We start from the raw sequence: 25,194 nt of genomic DNA, 5'->3' as shown, positions 1-25,194 counted from the left end.
GGTTCTGCCTGTCTTTATTCTTGATTCTTCCCAAGTCTCACTGACCTGCTGTTTTCTCTGACTTTGCTAACGTCACCTCTATTCCTACCAGCAATTCCCAGCACTGCTCCTTTATTTGTAATAGACTTCTGAATCTATCTCTCCCTCCCCATCATTACTTCTCTATCATTAAACTCACAGCCCAGATGTAGTCACAAGAAAACAAAAAGCTTAATTTCACCTTCGTAAGTCAAATAGTGTCTTTCCATTTTGCCCAGGTTGTGATAATGCGGGATTATCACCATGACAACGTGGTTGACATGTACAACAGCTACCTTGTTAGTGATGAGCTCTGGGTGGTCATGGAATTCCTAGAAGGTGGTGCCTTGACAGACATCGTTACTCATACCAGGTAAGTTTCTTATTATCCAGACAAATAATTCACGATGCTTATTATTCTTCCCCAGGGTAAGACCTTAGTAACTGCTTCTATGAACTCTTCATAAGTTGTAAGCACTTTGAAGGCAGAGAAATGACTGCCCTTACTTCTGTATTCCCAGGTGCCTATTACAATATCATGTATGTATAGTTCATTCATTCAATTCACATTCTCCCTGCCCTCTAGGAGTTCACTGATACCGATTTTAAATCAGCAAGCTGCTGAGAATTGAGTTTAAGTGATAAATAATAGAATTTCCCATCCCACTGAAGATTTCTAAAACTGAATTTGATTCTTCTGAGCTGCTAGGCCATTTGCTATGTGTTGATACTACCAAAGGTATCTGGGAAAGGCAGGGGCAGGTGAAAGAGCAAAGTTTTATGTAGTTTAACAATAAACTACATAAAAGAGAGAGAGAGAGAGAGAGAGAGAGAGAGAGATCCTTCAATTCTGTTTCAAATCGCCTTGCAAGTAACGATGGCTAATTGCGCCTGTTGCCTCAGCTGCTTGCTTCTCTGATATGCCACTTGTGTTCATTTCGTCAAGTACATATTAATCACTGTTTATGTGCCAGACTCTTTCCTAAATGCTGGGGGTACAAAATAAAAAAAATTATAACACCTGTGCAGAATCAGAAAGATGTACATGAGTAGCATAGAAGATCACCTGAATATCTTTATTAGCGTCAAGAAATATTTTTGAAAAACAGCAATGTCCAAGATGGGTTTTGAGAGCTGCATAGGAGTTTACTAAGAAGGCCAGTGGGAAGAAAAGGGCATGGAAAGCAAATGAAAGAGTACGTGCTAAAACAGTGCTTCTCAAATTTTAATATGCATACAAATTACCCATGGATCTTATTAAAATGCAGATCCTGATTCAATAGTGAATAGAGTGATACTTTGCATTCGAAGGAGCCCCCAGGCAATGCTAATGCTGTTAGTTCATAGACCATGCTTGGAAAAGCAAGGTTCAAAGGAACATATATGTTAAAAAAAAAAATCATGTACATTTAGGAAACTTTAAGTTTGCTCTTCTGGTAGATAAAATGCCAAAGAATTGAAAGGATTGTCATGAAGGAGTTATATCAGATGTCACTGAAATGGCATCCAAATCATAAGTGAGCAACAATAGAGGGGAAGCAAGATAGCAAGAAAGCATTGGGAACCCATGTGAGGGCAGAGTTTCTGCTGTTTCTCCACTGTAATGAGGCAGTGTTTCAGTCACGACCCCCTACAGCTCTGAGTCAGCGGTAGACCAGCTGAAAACAAAACGATGCTAGGGAAGACACTGAGCATTTATCACCAGCATTTCAGCTGGCAGATTCCTATTAGTACAGCCAGAGGCCACAGCAGCCCTACATGGATATAGATACAGACAGATGGTGTGTGTGCGCGCGTGCGTGTGTGCGTGCAAGTGTGCCTGGTCACTCTGTAGCCCTATGGACTGTAGTCACCAGCCTCCTCTGTCCATGGAATTCTCCAGGCCAGAACACAGGAGTGGGTTGCCATGCCCTCCTCCAGGACTCTTCCCAACCCAGGGATCGAACCCAGGTTTACCCACATTGCAGGTGGATTCTTTACCATCTGAGCCACCAGGGAAGCCTGAAGAGAACTGTGAAAGTGAAAGTCACTCAGTTGTGTCCAACTCTTTGCAACCACAAGGACTATATAGCCCATGGAATTCTCCAGGCCAGAACACTGGAGTGGGTAGCCTTTCCCTTCTCCTGGGGATCTTCCCAACCCAGGGATCAAACCCAGGTCTCCTACGTTGCAGGCAGATTTTTTACCAGCTGAGCCACAAGGGAAGTCCAAGAGGAGAACCATGATCATGCCCATATCCAAGATGAGGAAAAAGAGACCCAAGGACATTAGAGGACTTCCTCAAGATCACCTAGGAACCGTTCCTGGAACTAATATAGCTCCATTCAATGTGTCCTCTCTACAAGACCCTGGCGTTGTGTCAGTACCTGGGGAATTACCTGTAAAAGTCCAAGCAAGTGCAGTTGCTCTAATGACCCAAAGACCAGCCAGTAGGGCTCCCTTTCCTTTAGTTTATACTTGGCCCCTGTCATCGTTAGGGTTAAGCCTTAGGTTCTGGGAATCAGGTCCCAAAGACTTCCTTTTCCTTCCCTGTAGGTTTTCCAGACATGGACTGGGGAGCATGGACTGGTTCACTGGAACCCAAGGGAGCTACCTCTCTTAATCATTTCAAAGATGGTCTTAACCTGACCTAGCTCCTTCAATGTGATTTCCTTTCTAGAATGAATGAAGAGCAGATAGCTACTGTCTGTCTGTCCGTTCTGAGAGCTCTCTCCTACCTTCACAACCAAGGAGTGATCCACAGGGACATAAAGAGTGACTCCATCCTGCTGACAAGCGATGGCCGGGTAAGGTTTTCAGGTTCGGTCCCTCCCCAGTTTGCTCTGTCACTTCTGTCACTGGTATTATCTTCCCAAGAGCACTTTCTCATAACTCTGACTTTCCATAAGTCACCTACAACGCTTCCCAGAGGGCTTACAAAAAGGAAATCGCCATCTTCTGTGTCATCCTATTAGTCAAAATTATCTGGGAACTGAATTTGAAGGATAATTTTCCACTTTAACAATAAGCATGGGAAGTAATAATATGGAAAGTTCTTTTATTTTCCTGCTACATGGATATTTTTGTCAGTGGGGAAAAAATGACTTTTCTAGGACATGTCCACCCTATTTATGTCTGCAGTATCACTAAGAGTCCCTGCAGATGACAAATTCCAGTACTGTGTGTGTGTGTGTGTGTGTGTGTTAAGTCTCTTCAGTCTTGTTTGGCTGTTTGTGACCCCCCTGGACTGTAGCCCAGCAGGCTCCTCCATCCATGGGATTCTCCAGGCAAGAAAACTGGAGTGGGTTTGCCATGCCCTCCTCCAGGGAATCTCCCGTACCCAGGGTTCAAACCTGTGTCTCTTATGTCTCCTGCATTGGCAGGTGGGTTCTTTACCACTAGTGCCACCTGGGAAGTCCTTTGGGAGAGTTTAATAAAGGCATTGGTAGATCAGTCAAGAGGAAGTGTCATGAGGACCAGGGCAGTTCTCTAGGATGGAACACTGATCTTGCTACCCCATGCCTAAAGAGGTAAGGTGTAGGACTCAGGACTGGAATCTGGAAGTAGAGATTATTGCAGGAAGAGGCTGCCTGGCAGAAGCTCTGAGCCTCATTGGAAGCCAGACCCACAGTGAACCTGCAGGTTGGGAGCTGGGCCAAAAATAACCCAGCCTCACTCTGCTCCTTCCTTCCAGGCTCCCACCGGAGCCCTGCGTTGACTGAGTCCAGTTGGAAGCCATCAGCAGGTCAACAGAAGTTAACCTCCCAGAGCTCAGAGAAGGGAGGACCTAGATCTAGAAGGATGAATGGGAGATGTCCGCCGCACTGATGTATCTCTAGGCTCAGGTTTCTGCATGTCCCGTCACTGCAACCTACCCAGAGAATTCACTCGAAACTCACCAGCCACACCAGGGTACAAAACACCGCAGAACGACAGCCGTGAAGGGAATGAGCTGATGCTCCCTGGAAGGCCTGGTTAGAAGAGAGCGACAGCCGTGAAGGGAATGAGCTGATGCTCCCTGGAAGGCCTGGTTAGAAGAGTTTTGAAGTTTTGCTACTTAGGCCCTTTCCATGGAGTCACAAAAAGAATGGAACACAACTTAGCGACTAAACAATAATCTCCCTAAACTCCCGCCAGATGTAACAGCCCCTGGATGAGTGGAGCCAGTGTCCCTTTAATGCACCTGTCTTTTACCACCCAGCATCCTCGCTCACATGGAAAACATCCATGTCACATCAGAATTGCCCAGGAATGATCAGAGGGTAGCCAGAAAGAGCTTCCCAAGCACTTCAGCTTTTCTTCACTAAAAAAAAAAAAAAAAATGTTGATTTTATTGCAGAAAATCCAGCAAATTCAGAAAAGTATAAAGGATAAAACAAAGATCACCCATAATCCCATTTTCCATATTTCCATGTATACATGTGTATTTTATATAAGCATGCATGCATGTTAAATCGCTTCAGTCATGTCCAACTCTGGACATGAAGGATGCATGTCCTAAGGATGAGTAAAGCAGAATCACTAATTTCATTCCGTTTATTCTAAGCGTCTAGGGGTGTGATCATAAAGTGAAAGTCGCTCGTCGTGTCTGACTCTTTATGACCCCATGGACTATATAGTCCACGGAATTCTCCAGGCCAGGATACTGGAGTGGGTAGCCTTTCCCTGCTCCAGAGGATCTTCCTGACCCAGGAATCAAACCAGGGTCTCTAGCATTGCAGGCAGATTCTTTTCCAACTGAGCTATCAGGGAAGCCCTGATATCAGGGTGTGGGTAGATAAACATACAAATAAAATCACCACCAGGCAGGCAAGGTGATACATTCTAAGTTTTCTATGAGTTGTTGATTTAAGCCAGTAAAGAGGGTGGACAGTAGAGAGTTTGCAGAGGCTGTCAGAGAAGGCCCCTCTGTAGGGGGTGGTGACAACGGAGACTCAGGGAGCGGGGCCTGTGGCCGTCAGGACTGAGTGCAGTCCCGGAAGAGGAAGCGCAGCATGTGGGGAGGAGCCTGGCTCTGTGTGTTGGCCAGAGTGAGCTCATCCGCATTTCAGAACAGGGCTCCCTATTGACTCCGCTCACTACAGAGAAAGGAAACTTTGTTTCTTAAAAAGAGAGCAGAGAGGGAGTGTGACTACTCCAAGGCTGAGAGTATCATTTATACTAACATATTGGAGTTTTTATAGCATTCTATAGTGCAGGAGACATATTTGTTAATTGTCATAATAATGAATCACGTGATTTTAAGTCAAAGGTGATTTTAGCATTCTCACTTGGCTCTGAGAGTTGGCTGGCCTCAGTGTAGGGACTTGTCAGATGAGACATCTGTACGTTCTCTTCAGGCACACGTCAGGTACACGCACTGACTGGTGACTGCACGCTTCGCTGGGACTGTCCTCTGGCACCCTACCATCAGGCCTCTCCACGTGGCCTTCCTCACGGCATGGGGGCTGGGGTCCGCGAGTGTCCCAAGCAAACAGGGTGGGAGTCCGGCATTTTTATGACCTGAGTCTCATAGTGTCTCTTCCTCCAGATTCTGGGGGAAGAAACATAAAACCCTCCTGAGTGGGAGGAGAATTGAATCACATGATAAGAAGATCTCAGGGGCAGTACTGTTGTTGGCGATTTTGGAAATATTGTCTATCACACAGGTATGCTGGGTTCTCATCCTGTTGGGAGATATTGAGCATCATCAGTCCTGAGAGAACTGCAAGTTAAAACTATGAGATATCATTATACACCTCTAAGAGCAGCTAAAATGAAAAGTAGTGATAACACCACTGATTCACACACTGCTGGTACAGATGTAAAATGGAGAGTCACTCTTGACAAATGGCAAAGCAGTTCCTTTCAAAACTAAAAATGGGCTTGCTGCTATGTGACAGCAGTCTCACTCTTAGGCATGTATTCCAAAGAAACGGAAGCTTAGTTCCACATACAAGCTTGCACGCAAATGTTTATGGCACTTTTAGTCATCATAGCCCCAAACCAGAAAATATGCAGATGTCCTTCTGAAGGTGAATGATGGCTAAATAACCTGTGGTGTGTTTACACCAGGGAATACTACCCAAAGGAAAAAGAGGAATGAACCAGTGACGCATTCATGAATTTGGATGAACCGCAAGGAAATTACACTGAGTGGACAAAGTCAAGCTCAAAAGGATGCACAGTGCATAATTCCACTTCTGTAACATTTGTGAAATAACGTAAATATGGAGATGTACAGCAAGTTAGTGGTTGCCGGGGTTACAGATTGGGAGTGTGTGCTATAAAGAGGTAGCATCATCATTTTATGGTGATGTTATTGTTGGTTATCAATTTGTGACAGTAGTTGTATAAGACTACAATGTGATAAAATGCAGAACACACAGACACACACACACACAACATACACAAGTGAGTTCATATATAACTAATGAAATCTGAGCAAGCTCTATCGACCAATTTCTTGTCCATCAATTTCTTGGTGTTGACATTGTGCCATAGTGTATGTGAAGTGAGTGAGTGAAATCACTCAGTCGTGTCTGACGCTTTGCGACCCCGTGGACTGTAGCCTACCAGGCTCCTCCGTCCATGGGATACCTCAGGCAAGAATACTGGAGTGGGTTGCCATTTCCTTCTCCAGGGGATCTTCCTGATCCAGGGATCGAACCCAGGGCTTCCGCATTCCAGGCAGACGCTTTAACCTCTGAGCCACCAAGGAAGCCCTCCATAGTGTATAAGATGCTAATATATAGGGAGAACTGGATGCGCCTTTCTTTGCAACCTCCGATGAACCTATATACATTTCAAAATGTGGGCCAAATTGAGAGAAGAGCATGGAAACATATACGTGACCATATGTAAAATAGATAGCAAGTGAGAATTTGCTGTGGGACACGGGGAGCCCAACCGAGTGCTCTGTGACAACACAGAGGGGTGGGGTAGGGAAGGAGATGGGTGGGAGATTCAGAAGGGAGAGGCCATGTGTACCCTGTGGCTGATTCACATCGAGGTACAGCAGAATCCAACAGAATATTATAAAGCAGTTATCCGCCAATAAAGAAAGTAAAAAAAAAAAAATAGTGAATTGCTCATGTTTAAGAGGATGAATCCTTTCTGGCCTCCTCAGAGACTATAAGGGAAATTATTTGTTATCAACTGAAAATAAATTGTTCACTATTTGTCGATGATAGAAATAATATCTAGTGAGTCACTAATTTGTGTTAAGCAGGAGTGTTTAAAGAGTGATGTTGGAGGTTTGAAAAGGAAAATAAATAACATGTTATAGAATGGTTGTAAGAATTACATGAAGTAATTAGTATAAAGCCATGAGAGGTAAACCAGGTGCAAGGTAGATGGCCAAAATGAAGGCTATCCCCACCCCCAACCCTTGCAGTTAAAAGCTGAGTAAATTCATCCATGATTTTTCCTTGGCCTGGGGTTTGCATTTAAGAGATGATACTTAGGGGCCACTAGACAGTGAGTGACTAACTCTTATCAAATTCATTGGCTGAAATGGAAATCAAACACATATCTTCCTAAGCCCAATGAATGCATCTATTAAAAAGAGCCATTTACTAGTGATCTTTGTAGTCTTTTTACTATAAATTGGCTGCCACACTTTAAGAATTAGGAAATTTCACACGAAATTTCAGATTCCTCTCTCACTTAAAAACACCGTTTCTGACTTCACAGAATGGAGGTGGTATGATGGGGATGAATAGCATCATGGCGCAAATGTTACTGGTGCCCCACTCACGTGATGCCATGTCAGCCCTCACTAACTCCACCTTCAAATGCCACCACTTGCATCTCTTTGCTTGGGGACTTTCTCTGGACACTGTAGTCTGCTCTTCCAGTACAAGGCAGACTAGAAATTCCAAAGGAATTCGCCTCCACACTCCCCAGAGGCAGCCCTGAAAAAGTGATGGGAACTGATGTATGAATACCTGAGTTGTCTCGCCTTTGGATGGAACAGCCCTGAGGACACCTTATGCGCAGTCTCCCAGACATCCTCGACAGGGTTGAGCTCTCGTTCCCAAGGTGGTAGCTTGCTTGCTGATTAGTCCTTGAATGACTGCCTTCCCTTTCCTGTTCTAGTTCTCCATTTCACTGCGAGTGATTCTTGAGTTTCCCCAGTACACGACTTACACTGAATCCTTATCTCAGCGTTTGCTTCTGGAAGAGGAGGGGCCCAAGCTAACATAGTGCCAGAAAGAGCAAATATGTTTGTCCCCTTTCTCCTATAGGATTTGAAGTGAGGGTCAAAGGATAAGTAAGGGGGGCTAGACTGGCAACCAGAACCTGTGAATGCTCCACAAGTCCTCTGCGGGGGCCCCTGACAGTCAGCTGGATGTCGGTGTCTCTTCACCAGGGGCGTATGCTCCTCGTTTTACAGTGTCTCCACCAGCTCACTTAATTCTTTGGTATTATTTTCCTGGATCCTCAAATTGTTAGAATTTTACCTTTAGAAGAAGACCTGAATATGATCTCCCAAAAGCTCTTCTTAAATAGAGGCTCAGGCATGTTAGATAGCTTGCTCACATTCATTCCTTTCCAATAGTCTCTGAGACAGATGCAAACACTCCCACTTTCTAATGCAGGGAACACAGCATGAAAAGTCAGGAGACCCCAGGGCTGAGTTTTCACTACTACTGTTGTACAGTTTGGGGCAAGTTTCTACCATGCTCTGAGCTCCATCAGAAGGCAGAGGGGCTGCCTGGGGCTTCCAGGACTTTGCAGCTCAGCTGCTGCAATGCCTTCCCTCTCCTCTAGGCTTTGGCTCCTGAGAAAGCGGCCCTTCAGCTGTAGGCTTCATCATCAGTCTGGCCCTTCCATTACTTCTCTCAGTTCCTTTGTTCGGGGATCATTGCTCTTTTTAAAACAGGTTCTCAGACTTCAGTGACCATTAAAACCCCTGGAGATCTTGGCAAAAATATTCCTGGGCCCTTGTCTCGGATATTCTGATTCAGTCAGGCGGGGTGCATCTCTGAGAAATCTCCAGCTGATGATATCAGTACCATTGCCTTGTAGGAAGCGCCCAGGAACAAAGGCACAGAAGCATCCATCTTTCTGCCTTAGCAAAAACCTGGAGCAGATGTAGCCATTCTTTAGAGCCCATACAATTCACAAAACAAGGGTTTTACACTCTGTTTTAAACTTATCTTATGGGTAGAGTCTCTTTTGCTCCCCCTCTTGCAAGTTTTTGTGGGGCCCTGATTGGTGTCTCAGACAGTAAAGAATCTGCCTGCATTATAGGACACCCGGGTTTGATCCCTAGGTCAGGAAGATCCCCTGGAGAAGGGCATGGCAACCCACTCCAGCATTCTTGCCTGGTGAATCCCATGGATAGAGAGCCTGGCAGGTTAGAGTTCATGGGGTCCCGAAGAGTCAGACATGACTGAGCGACTAACACTTTCTGACTCCTAGCCGGAATGCGTTGACATGGATAAGAGCTCGGGTTTAAGTAGCAGGTTTGTCTGAGTCCTAAGCTCCAGTTCCTTGTCTGGCCCCTGTGGAACCAGCTACATCTCCTGATTGGGGGTGGGCAACATGCTCACTTCAGTTCCCTTCGTAAGGTTTATGTGGTTTCCTAAGTACCTGCATTGTACAATCCTATCTAAACTAAGGCTCAGCCTAAAGTCTCTGTGATTTGCTTTTAAGAACTGCCTACAGTGTTTTATTATACTCATTACTTGAATTTTCTTTATCTACTTGCAGATTTATTTGGATGAATGTTGTGTGCAATTATGTTCTTTCAGAAAATTGTCTCTTTTATGTACTTGGATGAGTAAAAAACAATCATGCAAAAGCACTTATACTCCTACAGCAGAAGATCAGGACTGGCTTCCAAGTGTTGAGTTTCAATTTCTGATCTTACATTTTGTCAGGGAGATAATTATTAGTCTCTCAGGCTTGGTATCTTCTTTTAATGTCTGTGAAAAGAAAACCACACTAGAGATACTGAAATTAAAACTGCCAATACCAAAATGTTGATATGTCCACCTCCTTAATCATTCAGGTTTCTTAAATTTACAGGCAAACAAAACATATTGGCAAAATTGTCCCTGCTCTCCTATCTGTGTAACAGAGTTGCAAATTTACTCATGCTTGAGCTTTGGAAATAACTACACACACACACAGAGAGAGAGAGAGACACACACACACACACATAATTATATAGCTTCTCTCTTTCTTAAAATTAATCATGACTTCTGCTTAAAGCCCCAGTGGCTAGAAAATTTTTTAACTCTATTTTAATTCAGTCTATTAAATTTAGCCTGCTTATACGATGTAAACATTGTTTATCAAGTTGAACTGATTCCTTTAAAACCTGTCTTTCAGATTTGGCTTCCACCTGTTCCTTCTTTCCACCTCCCAGCCCTATCCTCCTCAGAACGGAGACAAATGGGGGTTGTGGGACCTTGGGGTGAAGGAGGCACAATCCATCTTCTTGTGTCAGGGACCATCTGACGGTCCCTGCCTTATCCTAACAGCCTCTTCTGCTACCTGGGCCAGTGACCAGTGAGCGTTAACTGGTCCCATCAGCTGCTGGACTTTCCAGGAAGGCTTCTCTGCAAAATTTCACTCCAGCCTCTTTCCTCAAGCCTTCTTTTAATGTGTGTTTGTTTGCATAGGTCTTAGTTGTAGTACTCGGGGTCTTCTATCTTCACTGCAGCCTGAGGTATCCTTTTAAGTTGTAGCACATGGGATGTTTCTCAGTTGTGGTGTGTGGGATCTAGTTCCCTGACCAGGGATGGAATCCAGGCCCCCCTCCATTAGGAGCTTGTAGTCCTAGCCACTGGATTACCAGGGAAGTCCCTCTTCCCTTAAGTCTTGAAAACTATCCTTGGGACTGGCCCTCCTGTCAGCCATAGGCTTGTGCTGGGTGCTTCCCCATTCCTTCACTAAAATCTAGAGGAGAGAAGCTTCTAGACCCCTGCACACCACACAAAGGCCATGATGGAAGCCAGCAGCATTGCCTCAAGTTCATTTCCACCCACTCTACTGTGCCATCTCTCCATCGAGGCCATGTTGGGTGCACCCAAGGCTAGTGCAATGGGGTTTCATCGCTGTATCTATGCATGCATGCTCAGGGGCTCAGTTGTTTCTGACCCCATGGCCTGTAGCCCACCAGGCTCCTCCATCCATGGGATTTTCCTGGCAAGAATACTGGAGTGGGGTGCCATTTCCCTCTCCAGGGGATCTTCCCGACCTGGGGACTGAACCCGCTTTCGCATCTCCTGCATTGGCAGGGGGGTTCTTTACCCTGAGCCCCCTGACTTCTGTTGTGCTTAGTTGCTCAGTCATGTCCAACTCTTTGTGCCCCATGGACTGTAGCCCACCAGGTTCCTCTGTCTGTGGGGATTCTCCAGGCGAGAACACTGGACTGGGTTGCCATGCCCTCCTCCAGGGCATCTTCCCAACCCAGGGATCTAACCCAGGTCTCCCACATTGCAGGCAATTCTTTACCATCTGAGCCACAAGGGAAGCCCAAGAATACTGGACTGAGTAACCTATCCCTTCTCCAGGGGATCTTCCCAACCCAGGAATCAAACCAGAGTCTCCTGCACTGCAGGTGGATTCTTTACCAGCTGAGATACCAGGGAAGCCCCTTATCTATACCCATTGTTAACATGTTGAAATTTTCTCATGCTTGTTGGTTAATAGCCACTGTTTCCATTCACTGGAGTGTTATCCCCCTTGAGCCCAACCCTGTATCAGGACTCCTTTTGCCTCATTGAAGATGGTAATGGCCTCAGGATAACTCCACAAATGTGCTCAGCTTAATGTCTAGATTCTGAATGGTCTAGATGAATCTGGTTATTGAATATGTTTACTGTTACCTCTGAACATAGATGCATGTGCCTTCTCTCCCTTGTTTGTGTGGGGGTGTGTGCTACTTAGATATTTTTAAAGCTTGAAATGGTTAGAAGTGATGTATAACAAAGAATCGCAGCCTGATATAAGTCACTGCTCTTTGTCCTGTTCTGCAAATAATCCTAGGCTAAAAGTGATGGGCTATAAGGGTTTTCACTTCTCAGAACTATAGATGCCTTTTACAATAGGGCAACAAGAGTTATGGACCAGCTGCTGTGGCCACAGGCCACTCTTTCTGTTTTTGCCACACCATGTGGCTTGCAGGATCTTAGTTCCCTGAGGAATGGTTGAACCCAGGCCCCAGCGATCAAAGTGCCAAGTCCTAACCACTGGACTGTGAGGGAACTCCCAGGGCACTCTTCTTTATACCACATGGAAATTATATGGTCTGAAGCATCTGGGTATGACTCTTGATATGCCAAAGCAATTGAGAAAAATCATCTCTCTGTTAAACCAGCTTTCTCTAACATTCCATCTGGAGCAATCCAATTTGATGGAGTCCCACCCCAAACCACACTCCCCAAGTCTTGGCCTGATTGGTGAGAAGATCACGAATAAGGAAAAGGAAATGGAAAAAGAAAAAAAAAAAAAACACTGATAATTTCCAAAACATTACCTCCATTTCATCTGTGTTACAGCTTTGATTCTAGAAGCAGTTGTCTTCAGTAAGTCAGCGCTGATTTTAGAAGGAAAAACAATGTATCTTTGTCGTGTAATCTCCTGTCTCATGTATGTGTGCATATTGTATATGGACAATCTTGTGTGACTCTTTGCAAGTCTTTGAACTGTAGCCCTCCAGGTTCTGTTGTCCATGGGACTTTCCAGACAAGAATACTGACGTGCGTTGCCGTTTCCTCCTCCAGGGGATCTTCCCAACCTAGGGATCAATCCCATGTCTCCTGTGTCTCTCTCCTGCATTGCAGGCAGATTCTTCACCCACTCAGCCATTGGAGAAGCCACATTCTGTATATAAAAACTCATATATATGTCAGTATCAAATAAAGTCGATCAATAGCATGCATTTTGTGAGTACCTACTGCTTTCCCCGATCTTAACAAACACAATATGGCTTCACAATTAAAAGACAGATCTATTGCCCCTGAGCAATGTCATTCCTAGTGGGAGTGACAAAATCAGCACTGGAAAACAGTTCAAAGTTAAATGAGTGCTAAATTCTCACAAATTTGGAGATCAGGTAGATCAATAAGGGCTCCGAAGAAAAATTCTAGAGAAGGTGAGAAGTGATCAGGGCCTTGAGGTATGCTTAAATATTGAATATGCTTTCCCACCAAGTTTAGGAAAAAGGCAAAGATGTCCCCTTCCGCCATTCTTTTTCAACAGCATACTGGAAGCACCAGCTGATGCAATAAAATAAGAAAAGGGACACAATGTATACAGATTGAGAAAGAAGACACTAAAACTCTTTGATCATAGATGACGTGATCACCTATGTAGAAAATGTGAAAGAATCAACAAGAAAAACTAGAACTAATAAGTGAGTCTAGTAAGGTTGCAGGATAGGAAGGACTCAGTACTGTCAAGATGTTCTTTCCAACCTGACCCATAAAGTCAATATAATCTTCAGTCAAAATCTCAGTGAGTTGTTTTGTAGGTATTGACATATTGATTCAAAAGTTTTATCAGTTCAGTTCACTTGCTCAGTCATGTCCCACGCTTTGCAACCCCATGGACTGTGGCATATGAGGCTTCCCTGTCCATCATCAGACCAATAAAACAGACGAGACAGCCCAGGAATAGACCCACATAAACAGTCACCTGACCTTTGACGAGGGCGTAAGGGCAGCACAGGACTTCCTAGGCGGCACCAGTGCGAGAGAACACGCCTGGCAATGCAGGCGATGCCTGAGACGTGGGTGCGATCTCTGAGTCGGGAAGATCCCCTGGAGAAGGGCATGGCAAGCCACTCCAGTGTTCCTTCCTGAAGAATCCTATGGACAGAGGAGCCTGGCAGAGTCACAGTCCATAGGGTCACAGAGTTGGACCCGACTGAAGACAACACAATGGAACAAAGACTGTCTTTTCAACAAACGGTACTGGAACAACTGGATATCCACATGCTCAGAAAATAAATCTAGACATGGACCTTACGCCCTTCACAAGAATTAACTCCATGTCTAAACATATACTGGATGGATGTGTAGTTTTAGAATGAAGGAGAGAAATCTGCATTAAGCCTGGGAGGGAAAAAACGTATCTAGCAAAAGCACATAAAAAGAGAAGAGGTGAGCGCTGGGACCTGAACTCCAGGAAGCCCCAGTAATAAGGTGTGGGCAGCAGAGACAGAGCCAGAAAAAAGACTGAAAACAGTTCAGAGACGTATAAAGAGAATCAAGGGAGAATTTGTACCTTAGAGACCATACTTTTGATTTATGGCAATTTTCACTTCAAGTGACCATTCTGAACCGTTGCCAAACAATGCCTGAAGCATTTTTTAATGCATTCGGTTATCACCAATAATCCTAAGTAACAATCCTCTCCAATCAGATCAGGTCATCGTGAGCAGGAATCAGGCCTCCCAGAAATAAACTGAACCCTGGTCACCTGGAATATATAACCTGATGGGGTTCCTAACGATGCGATGTGTTCTTAAGAGTATTCTTAAAAGCTCTGGGCAAGAAGTCTCAGGGGCTTCTTTTTGGATGACCTCTATAATAAACAAATATGTGCATGCACTATGGGTAATTAAATTGAACACTTTGGACTCCTAATAACTAACTGTTAACATTCAGTTTCTATGCCCGTATTTCCACTGGCAACTTGAGTTATCCTGAGAGAGGAGGAAAACCAAAAGAAACCTACAGTGCTGTTCCAGCATCCTTCACAAGTGGGGTCTGGCAATAATTCAAAAATAGAAATGAGGGTGGTTATTTGAATCATCTCAGGGTACTTAGAAATCCAAATGTGTTCAGTGGGAAAAAAACCTAAACTGTAGCAGTTTGTACAAAACTCGCTTTGTGACTAGCGGTTTATTTGCACTAAAGCATCATCAGTTCAGTTCAGTCTCTCAGTCGTGTCCAACCCTTTGTGACTCCATGAATTGCAGCACACCAGGCCTCCCTGTCCATCAACAACTCCCGGAGTTCACCCAAACTCATGTGCATCAAGTCGGTGATGCCATCCAGCCATCTCATCCTCTGTCATCCCCTTCTCCTCCTGCCCCCAATCCCTCCCAGCATCAGAGTCTTTTCCAATGAGTCAACTCTTCACATGAGGTGGCCAGAGTACTGGAGTTTCAGCTTCAGCATCATTCCTTCCAAACAAATCCCAGGGTTGATCTCCTTCAGAATGGACTGGTTGGATCTCCTTGCAGTCCAAGGGACTCTCGAGTCTTCTCCAACACCACAGTTCAAAAGCATCAATTCTTCGGTGCTCAGCCTTCTTCACAGTCCAAATCTCACATCCATACATGACCCCTGCCTTGACTAGATGGACCTTAGTCGGCAAAGTAATGTCTCTGCTTTTGAATATACTATCTAGGTTGGTCATAACTTTTCTTCCAAGGAGTAAGCGTCTTTTAATTTCATGGTTACAATCACCATCTGCAGTGATTTTGGAGCCCCCCAAAATAAAGTCTGACACTGTTTCCACTGTTTCCCCATCTATCTCCCATGAAGTGATGGAACCAGATGCCATGATCTTCGTTTTCTGAATGTTGACCTTTAAGCCAACTTTTTCACTCTCCTCTTTCACTCTCATCAAGAGGCTTTTTAGTTCCTCTTCACTTTCTGCCATAAGGGTGGTGTCATCTGCATATCTGAGGTTATTGAGATTTCTCCTGGCAATCTTGATTCCAGCTTGTGTTTCTTCCAGCCTAGCATTTCTCATGATGTACTCTGCATACAAGTTAAATAAGCAGGGTGACAGTATATAGCCTTGACGTACTCCTTTTCCTATTTGGAACCAGTCTGTTGTTCCATGTCCAGTTCTAACTGTTGCTTCCTGACTTGCATATAGGTTTCTCAAGAGGCAGGTCAGGTGGTCGGGTATTCCCATCTCTTTCATAATTTTCCACAGTTGATTGTGATCCACACAGTCAAAGGCTTTGGCATAGTCAATAAAGCAGAAATAGATATATTTCTGGAACTCTCTTGCTTTTTCCATGATCCAGTGGACATTGGCAATTTGATCTCTGGTTCCTCTACCTTTTCTAAAACCAGCTTGAACATCTGGAAGTTCACAGTTCACATATTGCTGAAGCTTGGCTTGGAGAATTTTGAGCATTACTTTACTAGCGTGTGAGATGAGTGCAATTGTGCTGTAGTTTGAGCATTCTTTGGCATTGCCTTTCTTTGGGACTGGAATGAAAACTGACCTTTTCCAGTCCTGTGGCCACTGCTGAGTTTTCCAAATATGCTGGCATATTGAGCACAGCACTTTCACAGCATCGTCTTTCAGGATTTGAAAAAGCTCAACTGGAATTCCACCACCTCCACTAGCTTTGTTCATAGTGATGCTTCCTAAGGCCCACTTGACTTCACATTCCAGGATGTCTGGCTCTAGGTGAGTGATCATACCATCATGATTATCTGGGTTGTGAAGCTCTTTTTTGTACAGTTCTTCTGTGTATTCTTGGCACCTCTTCTTAATATCTTCTGCTTCTGTTAGGCCCATACCATTTCTGTCCTTTATTGAGCCCATCTTTGCATGAAATGTTCCCTTGGTATCTCTAATTTTCTTGAAGAGATCTCTAGTCTTTCCCATTCTGTTGTTTTCTTCTGTTTCTTTCCATTGATCACTAAGGAAGGCTTTCTTCTCTCTCTTACATTAAATGGAAGTAGTGGCCTTGAATTTTGATGAGTTTCTTGTTTGGGGTGTATTATATTATTTCATGATTGTATAAAAAGATAGCAGCAGCTAAACATTTGAAAGTCAGTCCTGGTGGGGCCATGAGAGTTTTTTTCAGTAAAATCGGTTGTGCTTTTCCAATGAAAGGGTCTGAGAGCCCCTTTTCTGATATATCCAAGGCCTGTGAATGATAAGATGATTTTGCTTTGAAACTGAAACTTTTGTTATATTTCTACATTTTGAAGCCAGTATATTCTTAAGATTTGTTTTATCGAAATATAGTTGATTTACAATGTTGCCTTAATTTCTGTTATTTGGCAAAGTGGTTCAATTGTATGTGTGTATATATGTGTGTATATGTATTCTTTTTCATATTCTCTTCCATTGTGGTTTGTCACGATACTGAGTACAGTTCCCTGTGCTAACACAGCAGGACCTTGCTGTTTGTCCATCTTATACACACCCTTTGCATTTGCTGCTCCGAACCCCATCTGCCCTCCGCCCCCCCCCCCACCCCCCGCAACTACAACTCTGAGTCTGTTTCTTTTTCATAGATAAGTTCATTTGTATCATTTGTTCTAGGTTCCACATATAAGTGATACCATCTATGGTATTTGTCTCTCTCTTTCTGACTTACTTCATTAGTATGAAAATCTCTAGGTCCCTCCATCTTGCCCCAAATGTTGAAGCCAGTATTTTTAAATGGTTAGTTTGTTGCATTCCTTTCCTTTTCAGATCAAGCTGTCTGACTTTGGTTTCTGTGCTCAAGTTTCCAAAGAGGTGCCGAAGAGGAAATCACTGGTTGGTACACCCTACTGGATGGCACCCGAGGTGATTTCTAGGCTGCCATATGGGACAGAGGTAAGGAGGTGGTGGTGGTTGCTGGGGAGTGGGCAGGGTCTGGCTGAGATGCAAGAGTTCTGAGCTCGTTAATGACCCCCGGAGACCAGCTTGATGACTTTTAACTCCACATTCGATTGCCATTCACTAGGCTTTTCACAGAGCAAGCTGTGGCAGAAGAGAGTCTGTCCACCCTTGGGGTGTCACGACAGCACTGATCGAGCAATGTGCTTAGGTCCCAGATGGGCAGTGGGGAAGAGGCACTCCAGCTCTCACTCCAGCTCTGCACTCTCCAGGGCCAGTGCAACCTGAAAAGTGGCTGGAGACTCACAGATGAGCAGGTGTGTTCAGAGGATACAGGGTCAGAGAAAGCTCCACAGATTGGGGTGAATATTTGGGTGAGAAATAATGTTTTCCTATTGCAAAAAATTATATATGAATATTGAAACATAGTTTAAAATATGGCACAATTTCTGTTTGTTCTGGAAAGGAAATAACCTCTTATAATCTATTTTTGTTGTTGCTGACTTTTAAATTTTTTAAAATTGTCTTTCTCATTGAATGATTCTTTAAACTCTACAATTTACAATTTTCAAAAAATTTCACACATATGATTCCATATAATCCCATAGTAACCTTCTGGTTTTCTTTTTTAATTCTCCAGTCCCCTTATTGCCCCTCCCTCCTTCCCTCTTCCCACTTGTAACCATAAGTTTGTTCTCTATATCTATTAGTCTGGTTCTTTTTTGTTTAATTCACTGGTTAGTTGCATTTTTTAGATTCCGCACATAGTTGATGTCATACAATATTTGTCTTTCTCTGTCTGACTTTCTTCACTTAACATAATACCTTCCAAGTCCATCTGTGTTATTGAAAATGGTAGCATTTCATGCCTTTTTACGACTAATGTTCCATTGTATATATACCACATCTTTTTTTATCCATTCATCTGTTGATGGACACTTAAGCTGCTCCCATACCTGCTCCTAATCTATTAAGGGACAAGGTTTGGAAACGTAAAATGAGGAGCAGAAGTGGAGGAGCGCCTTCGGGGGAGGGAACAGTGTGAATAAAGCTCTGAGACACGCACACACAGGGAGGCAAGGAGCACATTCGCCTGGGCACACGGTGTCTCCCCACCCTGTGGTGCAGGAGGCAGTCCTGGGGGGCAGCCGGAGGCGGGGTCGTGGGCCAGTGAGCAGAGGACAGCAGCCGGACTGCCGGCAGACTCTCCTTCCCTGGTGTGCTGCCCTTGGATAAGTATGCCTCTTGCTTATCTCACCGTGGTCCCGAGAGCATCAGCTCTCAGTGGAGGTCACTTCTGGGCGAGAGCAGGAATGCAGCTAACTGATAAGAGGTGTAATGAGGAACGAGGGAGCCGCCAGGGCCTGGGAATTTATAGCAGCCCTGGCACCTCATTGCCCTGACTTCCCATTCTTTACCTGGGAAGGATTGCTTGTCATCTCTCTCTATCCTTTCCTCCAGTCCCTGACAATGGTTTTACAGAATGCAGTTTTGTGTACACCGCTTCAGAGTGATAAAACACAAAGGGAAAACCTAAATATGGCAGCAAAGAACTTTAAAAATCAACTTAATGAAAGAATCAGGATATATTGTGTTGTGCAGCGTAGCTCTTTGGAGTTTGTAATAAATATGCCAAAACCTTTTCTTATTTTTTTATGGTTTAAATGTAATTTTCTTCTCTGTTTGTAACATAAAACTTTGAATGGTTTTCTCATCTGACCTGATTAAAAACAGGATTTTTTTAAAGGTTCTGAACTTCAGAGTAGTAAGACATTCACATGTACCTAACTGTCAGAATCTTCACTGACGTTGCCTTTAAAATGCAGGCGAAGACCAGTAGCAAACACTTGGTCACTCAACCGTTCAGCCGATAAATCTGAATTGTAGATTTTTGAGAAGTTACAAATACCATATAAATTTATGAATGAGTGTGAATCTACTGGGTTCCCTGGCCATCCTCAACCTTTCAGAAAGTTCTCTTTGCCTGAGATAATCACTGTGCGTAACAGGTGGACATCTGGTCCCTTGGGATCATGGTGATCGAGATGATTGATGGTGAGCCCCCCTACTTCAACGAGCCCCCCCTCCAGGCCATGCGGCGGATCCGGGACAGCTTACCTCCAAGAGTGAAGGACCTGCACAAGGTGAGAAGCAACAGCCGTTGCTGAAATTCTACATCGTTCTTTGATTTCTCCCTCACTCTGAAATGTTACAGACTGGGAGGAGATCACATCTGGGAGTAGACCCTGGTTTCTAGGCATGGACCTTGTTTTGTTTTTTTTTAATTTACATTTTAGTCACTTTAAAGTGCTCTGTTAGCTTCTGCTGTACAGCATCAGGAATCAGCTATAAGTGTACATGTAGCCTCTTCCTCTTGATCCCCCCTCCCACCCCCCACTTACCCTTCCGGGTCGTCACCGAGCACCAGACTGAGCTCTCTGTGCCGCAGTAGCTTCTCATTAGCTGCCTGTTATGGAAGTAGAGTTATTGAGTTCAGGTCTCTGCTCTTCTTGTTCACTCCCTTGGGCAAGTCAGTCTGCCCCTCCCTCTCTGAAGCTCCTCTGTGAAAGTGGGCACATGAGCTCCCCTCCCATGGATGGGCGCCTCTCAGCACTTCTGCACTGGGAATTTAAGGCACGCTGGGGGGTGTTTTAATGACAAGAACATCCCAGCCCAAAGCCCCACACTTCCTGACTCTCAGAGGGGTTGCATTCTAGTTGGGGAAGCAGATAACAAACTATACACAGTGGATGATCAAAATAATTTTAGAGAGTGGTACATGCCAGGAAATGAATAACACGCTGTGATGTGATTGAGGGGGGCAGGAAAGGATTTGGGAGTTCGTTTTGGCTGAGGGTTGAAGGGTGTCCTGTCAAGGGACTGGAGGCTGATTGGCAAAAAAGAGCAAGTCATGCAAAGATCTGGGATAAAAAACATCCCATGTGTAGAGGGGAGCAGTTCGAAGACCCTCAGCCAGGGCAAAGTGAGCAAGGTGAAGGATGAGGCATGTCAGAGGTGGACAGGGGCTAGATAGTACAGGGCAGTGAGCGACATGGAGAAGGAAATGGCAACCCACTCCAGTATTCTTGCCTGGAAAATTCCATGGATGGAGGAGCCTGGCGGGCTACAGTCCATGGGGTTGCAAAGAGTGGGACACAACTGAGCGACTTCACCACCAGTGAGAAACATGGTGAGGGAACCAGCGAGGATCTTTCCTGGTTTCCAGGCATCATCAAGTAGAGCCAAGCTCAGAAAAAACGATCCTAAGTCAGCAAACCTCCACTGTGTGGCCACCAGTGGGCTAGGCTTGCTGAGAGAGCTGTTTCCACAGATTAGCCCTAAAGGTACCAACCATCCCACTACCCCCCAGATACTAAGAGGGAGACGATTGTTTGTGACAGCATCCCCTCTTCCCTCATCCCTACCCCTTAGGGAAGAGCCCCTGGAGAATCACGCATGTAGCCTGGGTGGGCCTGCAACAAAGCGGGGAAGCTGCTTGAATTGAACGAGAGCGTGGAAATTTTACAACATTGGACAGGATAAATAATGCGCTGTTTTCAGTAGTGTCTGAATCTTTGCGACCCCCTGGATTGTAGCCCACCAGGCTCCTCTGTTCATGGGATTTCCCAGGCAAGAATGCTGGAGTGGGTTGCATACCCTCCTCCCGGAGATCTTCTCAACCCAGGGAAACTGGGTAGGAGTATGGAATATATAAGTGTGTGTGTGTGTGTGTGTGTGTGTGTGTGTGTGTGTGTTTTAAAGAACTACTGTAAAAAATATGCTTTTTATGTACTTGAGTGTACACAAGCTATACTGCAAAAAAGTAAATTACGGGAAACTAAAGGACAAATGCTATCTGTTGTCACATTCCTTAGGGAAATTTGTTTCTCTTCAAGAAAGGAATTCCAGGAACTTCCCTGGCAGTCCAGTGGTTAAGACTTCCCTTCCAGTGCAGGGGTTGTGGGTTTGATCCCTGACCTGGGAGCTAAGATTCTATAAGCCTTGAGGCCAAAAAAATCAAAAGGCATACGGCAGAAGCAATATTGTAACCAATTCAATAAAGACTTGAAAACTGGTCCACATTAAAAAAAGTCTTTAAAAAAAAAAAAAGGGATTGCACAAAGCCTAGATGGTTGCGTGGTTAGAAAAACAAACAAATAAAACTCATTCCATGTTTATAACACTGTTCATCAAATGTGTGTGACCAGCATCTGAACATAGCGGGCGCACCGTAAGAGCTGCTGTTGTCTCTCATTTAGTACATATCTTTGTTGTACCATCATTTACTCCTAGTATTTCAGGTTTGAAAAAGATAAGGAAAACAGCGTGTGTTAAGAAAGGCAATGCCTGCGTTTGCTCGCATGGGCTCTTTCTTCAAGCTGACTTTCTGGACTTTGGCGTTGTGGGCAGAAGGCTTTCCCGGGAGTTTGCTGGGAGGCCACGCGGGGGGCCTGGGTCATCCGGCTCGAGTCCTCAGGAGGCCGGCCTCTGTCTCCGCAGGTCTCCTCAGTACTGCGGGCCTTCCTAGACCTGATGCTGGTGCGGGAGCCCGCTCGGAGGGCCACAGCGGAGGAGCTCCTCAGACACCCGTTCCTGAAACTGGCGGGGCCGCCGTCCTGCATCGTGCCTCTCATGAGGCAGTACCGGCATCACTGAGCGGAAAAGTCACAGAGGTGACGATGCAAGAACAGGTCAGGAGAATGCAAGGAACCGGAGAACATGCAGCAGGCCTGCGAGCCCAGACCAGCTGACTGGTGGGACCGTGTGGCGACCGGCAGGGCTCGGCAGCCCAGGGCGTCCTCTTGTGTCTTCAACAGGCGTCTCTCCACTGACAGCTGGCACGGTCGTTTGGGACATGGCTTTAATGAGTCATTATTATATTTTCCAGCCTTTCATCCAGCAAATCAGAAGGACTCAGTACAAACTCCGTTATGGTATATCCTAGCCACATGCAGGGTAACGCATAGGATTTTCTATATTGAAAGAATACTTTTCTGGCAAAAAAAAAAAGAAAGGAAAACAAAAAGCACTTTTTTCTTAATGGTAGCAGTGTAATGTATTTTGCAATGAATTTGTAATTTTTCTGTACGATAGTTTTGATAATTTATAGTACTTTGATGTCACGTAGCCATTGTATCAGTTGAAGTAATACCTGTTTACTAGCAAGAGTTTGAAAAAAGTCTTTCCTACTTTTTTATCCCTTTCAGAGAACCAACGATTCTTTAGGAACTTTGAATACTGAATGACTCTCAATCACCGTCAGCTTTAGTAGAATATCTTTCTTATCTTAACAAGTGTCTTATGTGATGGAAGAAGACTTCAGAGTGATGGTGATGGGGGTGGGTGAACATTTCATTTATCCAGCCAAAAATAATGCAGTGAAATTTGAGCCATGATATACCACCAAACAGAGAAGGCAATGGCACCCCACTCCAGTACTCTTGCCTGGAAAATCCTATGGACGGAGGAGCCTGGTAGGCTGCAGTCCATGGGGTCGCTAACGGATACAACTGAGCAACTTCATTTTCACTTTTCACTTTCATGCATTGGAGAAGGAAATGGCAACCCACTCCAGTATTCTTGCCTGGAGAATCCCAGGGACGGGGGAGCCTGGTGGGCTGCCATCTATAGGGTTGCACAGAGTCAGCCACGACTGAAGTGACTTAGCATAGCATAGCATTAGCATACCACCAAAAATATTCCTTGGGAGAAAACTAAATATTTTGAAAAATCACATTTTCCTTCAAACCTGTTAGTAGTAGTAAACCATCTTTTGCACGGCAGTATGTTCCCCCAGTACCTTCTCTTAAATGAATATGACATCCCCTTGTGGCCAAATTTCCCCTCCAAGGAGCAATTTCAGTTCTAGGATGGTTTGATGTATCTGTGGGAGGTGCTGAACTCCATGTTCTGCTCCTTCGCCATCTTGATTCAGCACCCCAGGGCTAGGGTCATTTGGACTTCATTCCCTGAATTGAATGTTTCAAGAAGACTGTGAGAATTCCAGTCTCACAGAAGGAAAGGAGAGAGAACAGGGCAAGATGTTTGGTTTTGTCTGTCACTGTTTTTAAAGCTCTGTACGCTAGCACACCAAACTCTTGTCTGTGCTTACCTTTGTACCGCAGTATTCATTGCTATTGTTTCTGTACCGTACTGGAAGTCTGGACTCTAGAGGATGCATTAGGAAAAGGGGATTTTTCCCAGGTGTGATCTGAATTCAGCTGTGACCATGTTATGTGTTTCTGACATAGGAGAGTTGTGCTGCTGACTAGTTCTTGAATGTTGATAAACCTGAATGACTACTACAATACATTTTGTGTTGCTTGTTGGAAGAATTTGCATGTTAACTGTAGGCCAATATAGATTTGCCTTTAAAACTCTGGAAAAGCTACATAATCATCATTAGTTTCTATCAATTCTGCATCAAACAAAAGCCATTTGTTACCAAACTGGAAAACCAGAGGCTTTTCTTAATGACGTCACATACTGTAACAAACATGAATTTAAAATTTTGAAAATGCTCTGGCTACTCTCAGCCTAATTAAGAATGTTTGTAATTAATAGGTTGCTAATTATTTATTATAGCTAAAAAGGAAAAAAAGGCATAAAATGACTTTCTACTGTTTAGATTTTCAGTTTTTCGCTAAACTGGAAATGCCTCATCATAAGTAGGATCTACAATTTTTTTCATAAAACACAACACACTCAATGTTTTATGTAAAATGTTAAAATATTAATATAAGGATGTAAGAATGAAAATAATCTAAATCCAGAAAATGGCAGATATGGGAGAGATTGTATTCACTTAACCAGGACTATGAAGAAGTAGAAAGGAAGCAAAAAGAAAATCTTTTTTTAACCAGAGCAAATATTACAAACCATTGCAGAAAATAGTGGATTTTGGATTCCAAACATTTTCGACAGTGTAATGGAGATTTTTCTGTAATTTTCTTATCACTGGGTCTTTTTTAAAGTCTTCATTGAGTTTACCAAAAGTTACTGTAGCTTAAAAGGTTTTGTGAGCACTAACTATTGGCAGAAACTGCTCTTGCAAATAAAAATAAACGTTTGCCTTTTTTTCCACTGTGTCATTGGAAACTCTAGTGATTTCCTGAATTTGTTTCTTGAGTGACAAGAATGATGTCTTTATGACCTTGGGGAATGCAAATGAGTTGCTATAAAATTATATGTAAAATCACACTGACATGAACCACAGATAAACATTCCTATCCCCAGAGGTTACAAACATTGTAAGACAAGAATGCAGATACTGCTGTGAAGAAAAAAAAAATTAAGTCTGAAAGGCCAAATTCAAGGAAAGCTGGATTCATGGCCAAAGATTCTTACTCTACCTCTCTTGTTCAAAAGATGCTGGACTGATCTAAATGTTTTTACCCCAAACAGATATAGTCAGGAGGTTGTTCTGGATCAGAGAAGCTCTCTGGGAGACTGAAAGCGAGTGTTGGGACCCCTCCTCCACTTGGTGACAGGGGAGATGTTAACATTTATCCCATGAAGCTGGGAGGGATGCTGATACATAAAGGGTTCATTTCTCATCTGGAAATTTCAGAAAGTGAAAACCCTCAAGACATACATAGCCTGAGACTCAGGATGAGACCTCTGGATAGTATATATTATGTGCCTGGGAAGAGAAAGATGGAAGCAACC

At 44.1% G+C, this 25,194-nt stretch overlaps 1 protein-coding gene across 2 annotated transcripts in view; it reads left to right on the top strand.

Annotated features, from left to right (window-relative positions):
• The window catches only part of PAK5 (p21 (RAC1) activated kinase 5), a 423,702-nt gene extending 399,093 nt beyond the window's left edge, over positions 1 to 24,609 (top strand). For both annotated transcript variants that reach the window (XM_042230412.2, XM_012188115.5), the window contains 5 exons: positions 258 to 391; positions 2,678 to 2,804; positions 17,398 to 17,523; positions 19,536 to 19,670; positions 22,027 to 24,609. In XM_042230412.2, the coding sequence (XP_042086346.1) occupies positions 258 to 391; positions 2,678 to 2,804; positions 17,398 to 17,523; positions 19,536 to 19,670; positions 22,027 to 22,182 (678 nt within the window). In that variant the 3' untranslated portion in view covers positions 22,183 to 24,609. The remainder of the gene's footprint in view (positions 1 to 257; positions 392 to 2,677; positions 2,805 to 17,397; positions 17,524 to 19,535; positions 19,671 to 22,026) is intronic.
• The last annotated feature ends 585 nt before the right edge of the window (positions 24,610 to 25,194 follow it).

This window comes from Ovis aries, chromosome 13 (genome assembly GCF_016772045.2).
Source record: "Ovis aries strain OAR_USU_Benz2616 breed Rambouillet chromosome 13, ARS-UI_Ramb_v3.0, whole genome shotgun sequence".
NCBI lineage: Eukaryota > Metazoa > Chordata > Mammalia > Artiodactyla > Bovidae > Ovis > Ovis aries.
The sequence above is the reverse complement of the archived record's forward strand: the minus strand, read 5'-3'. Positions and strand labels throughout refer to the sequence as shown.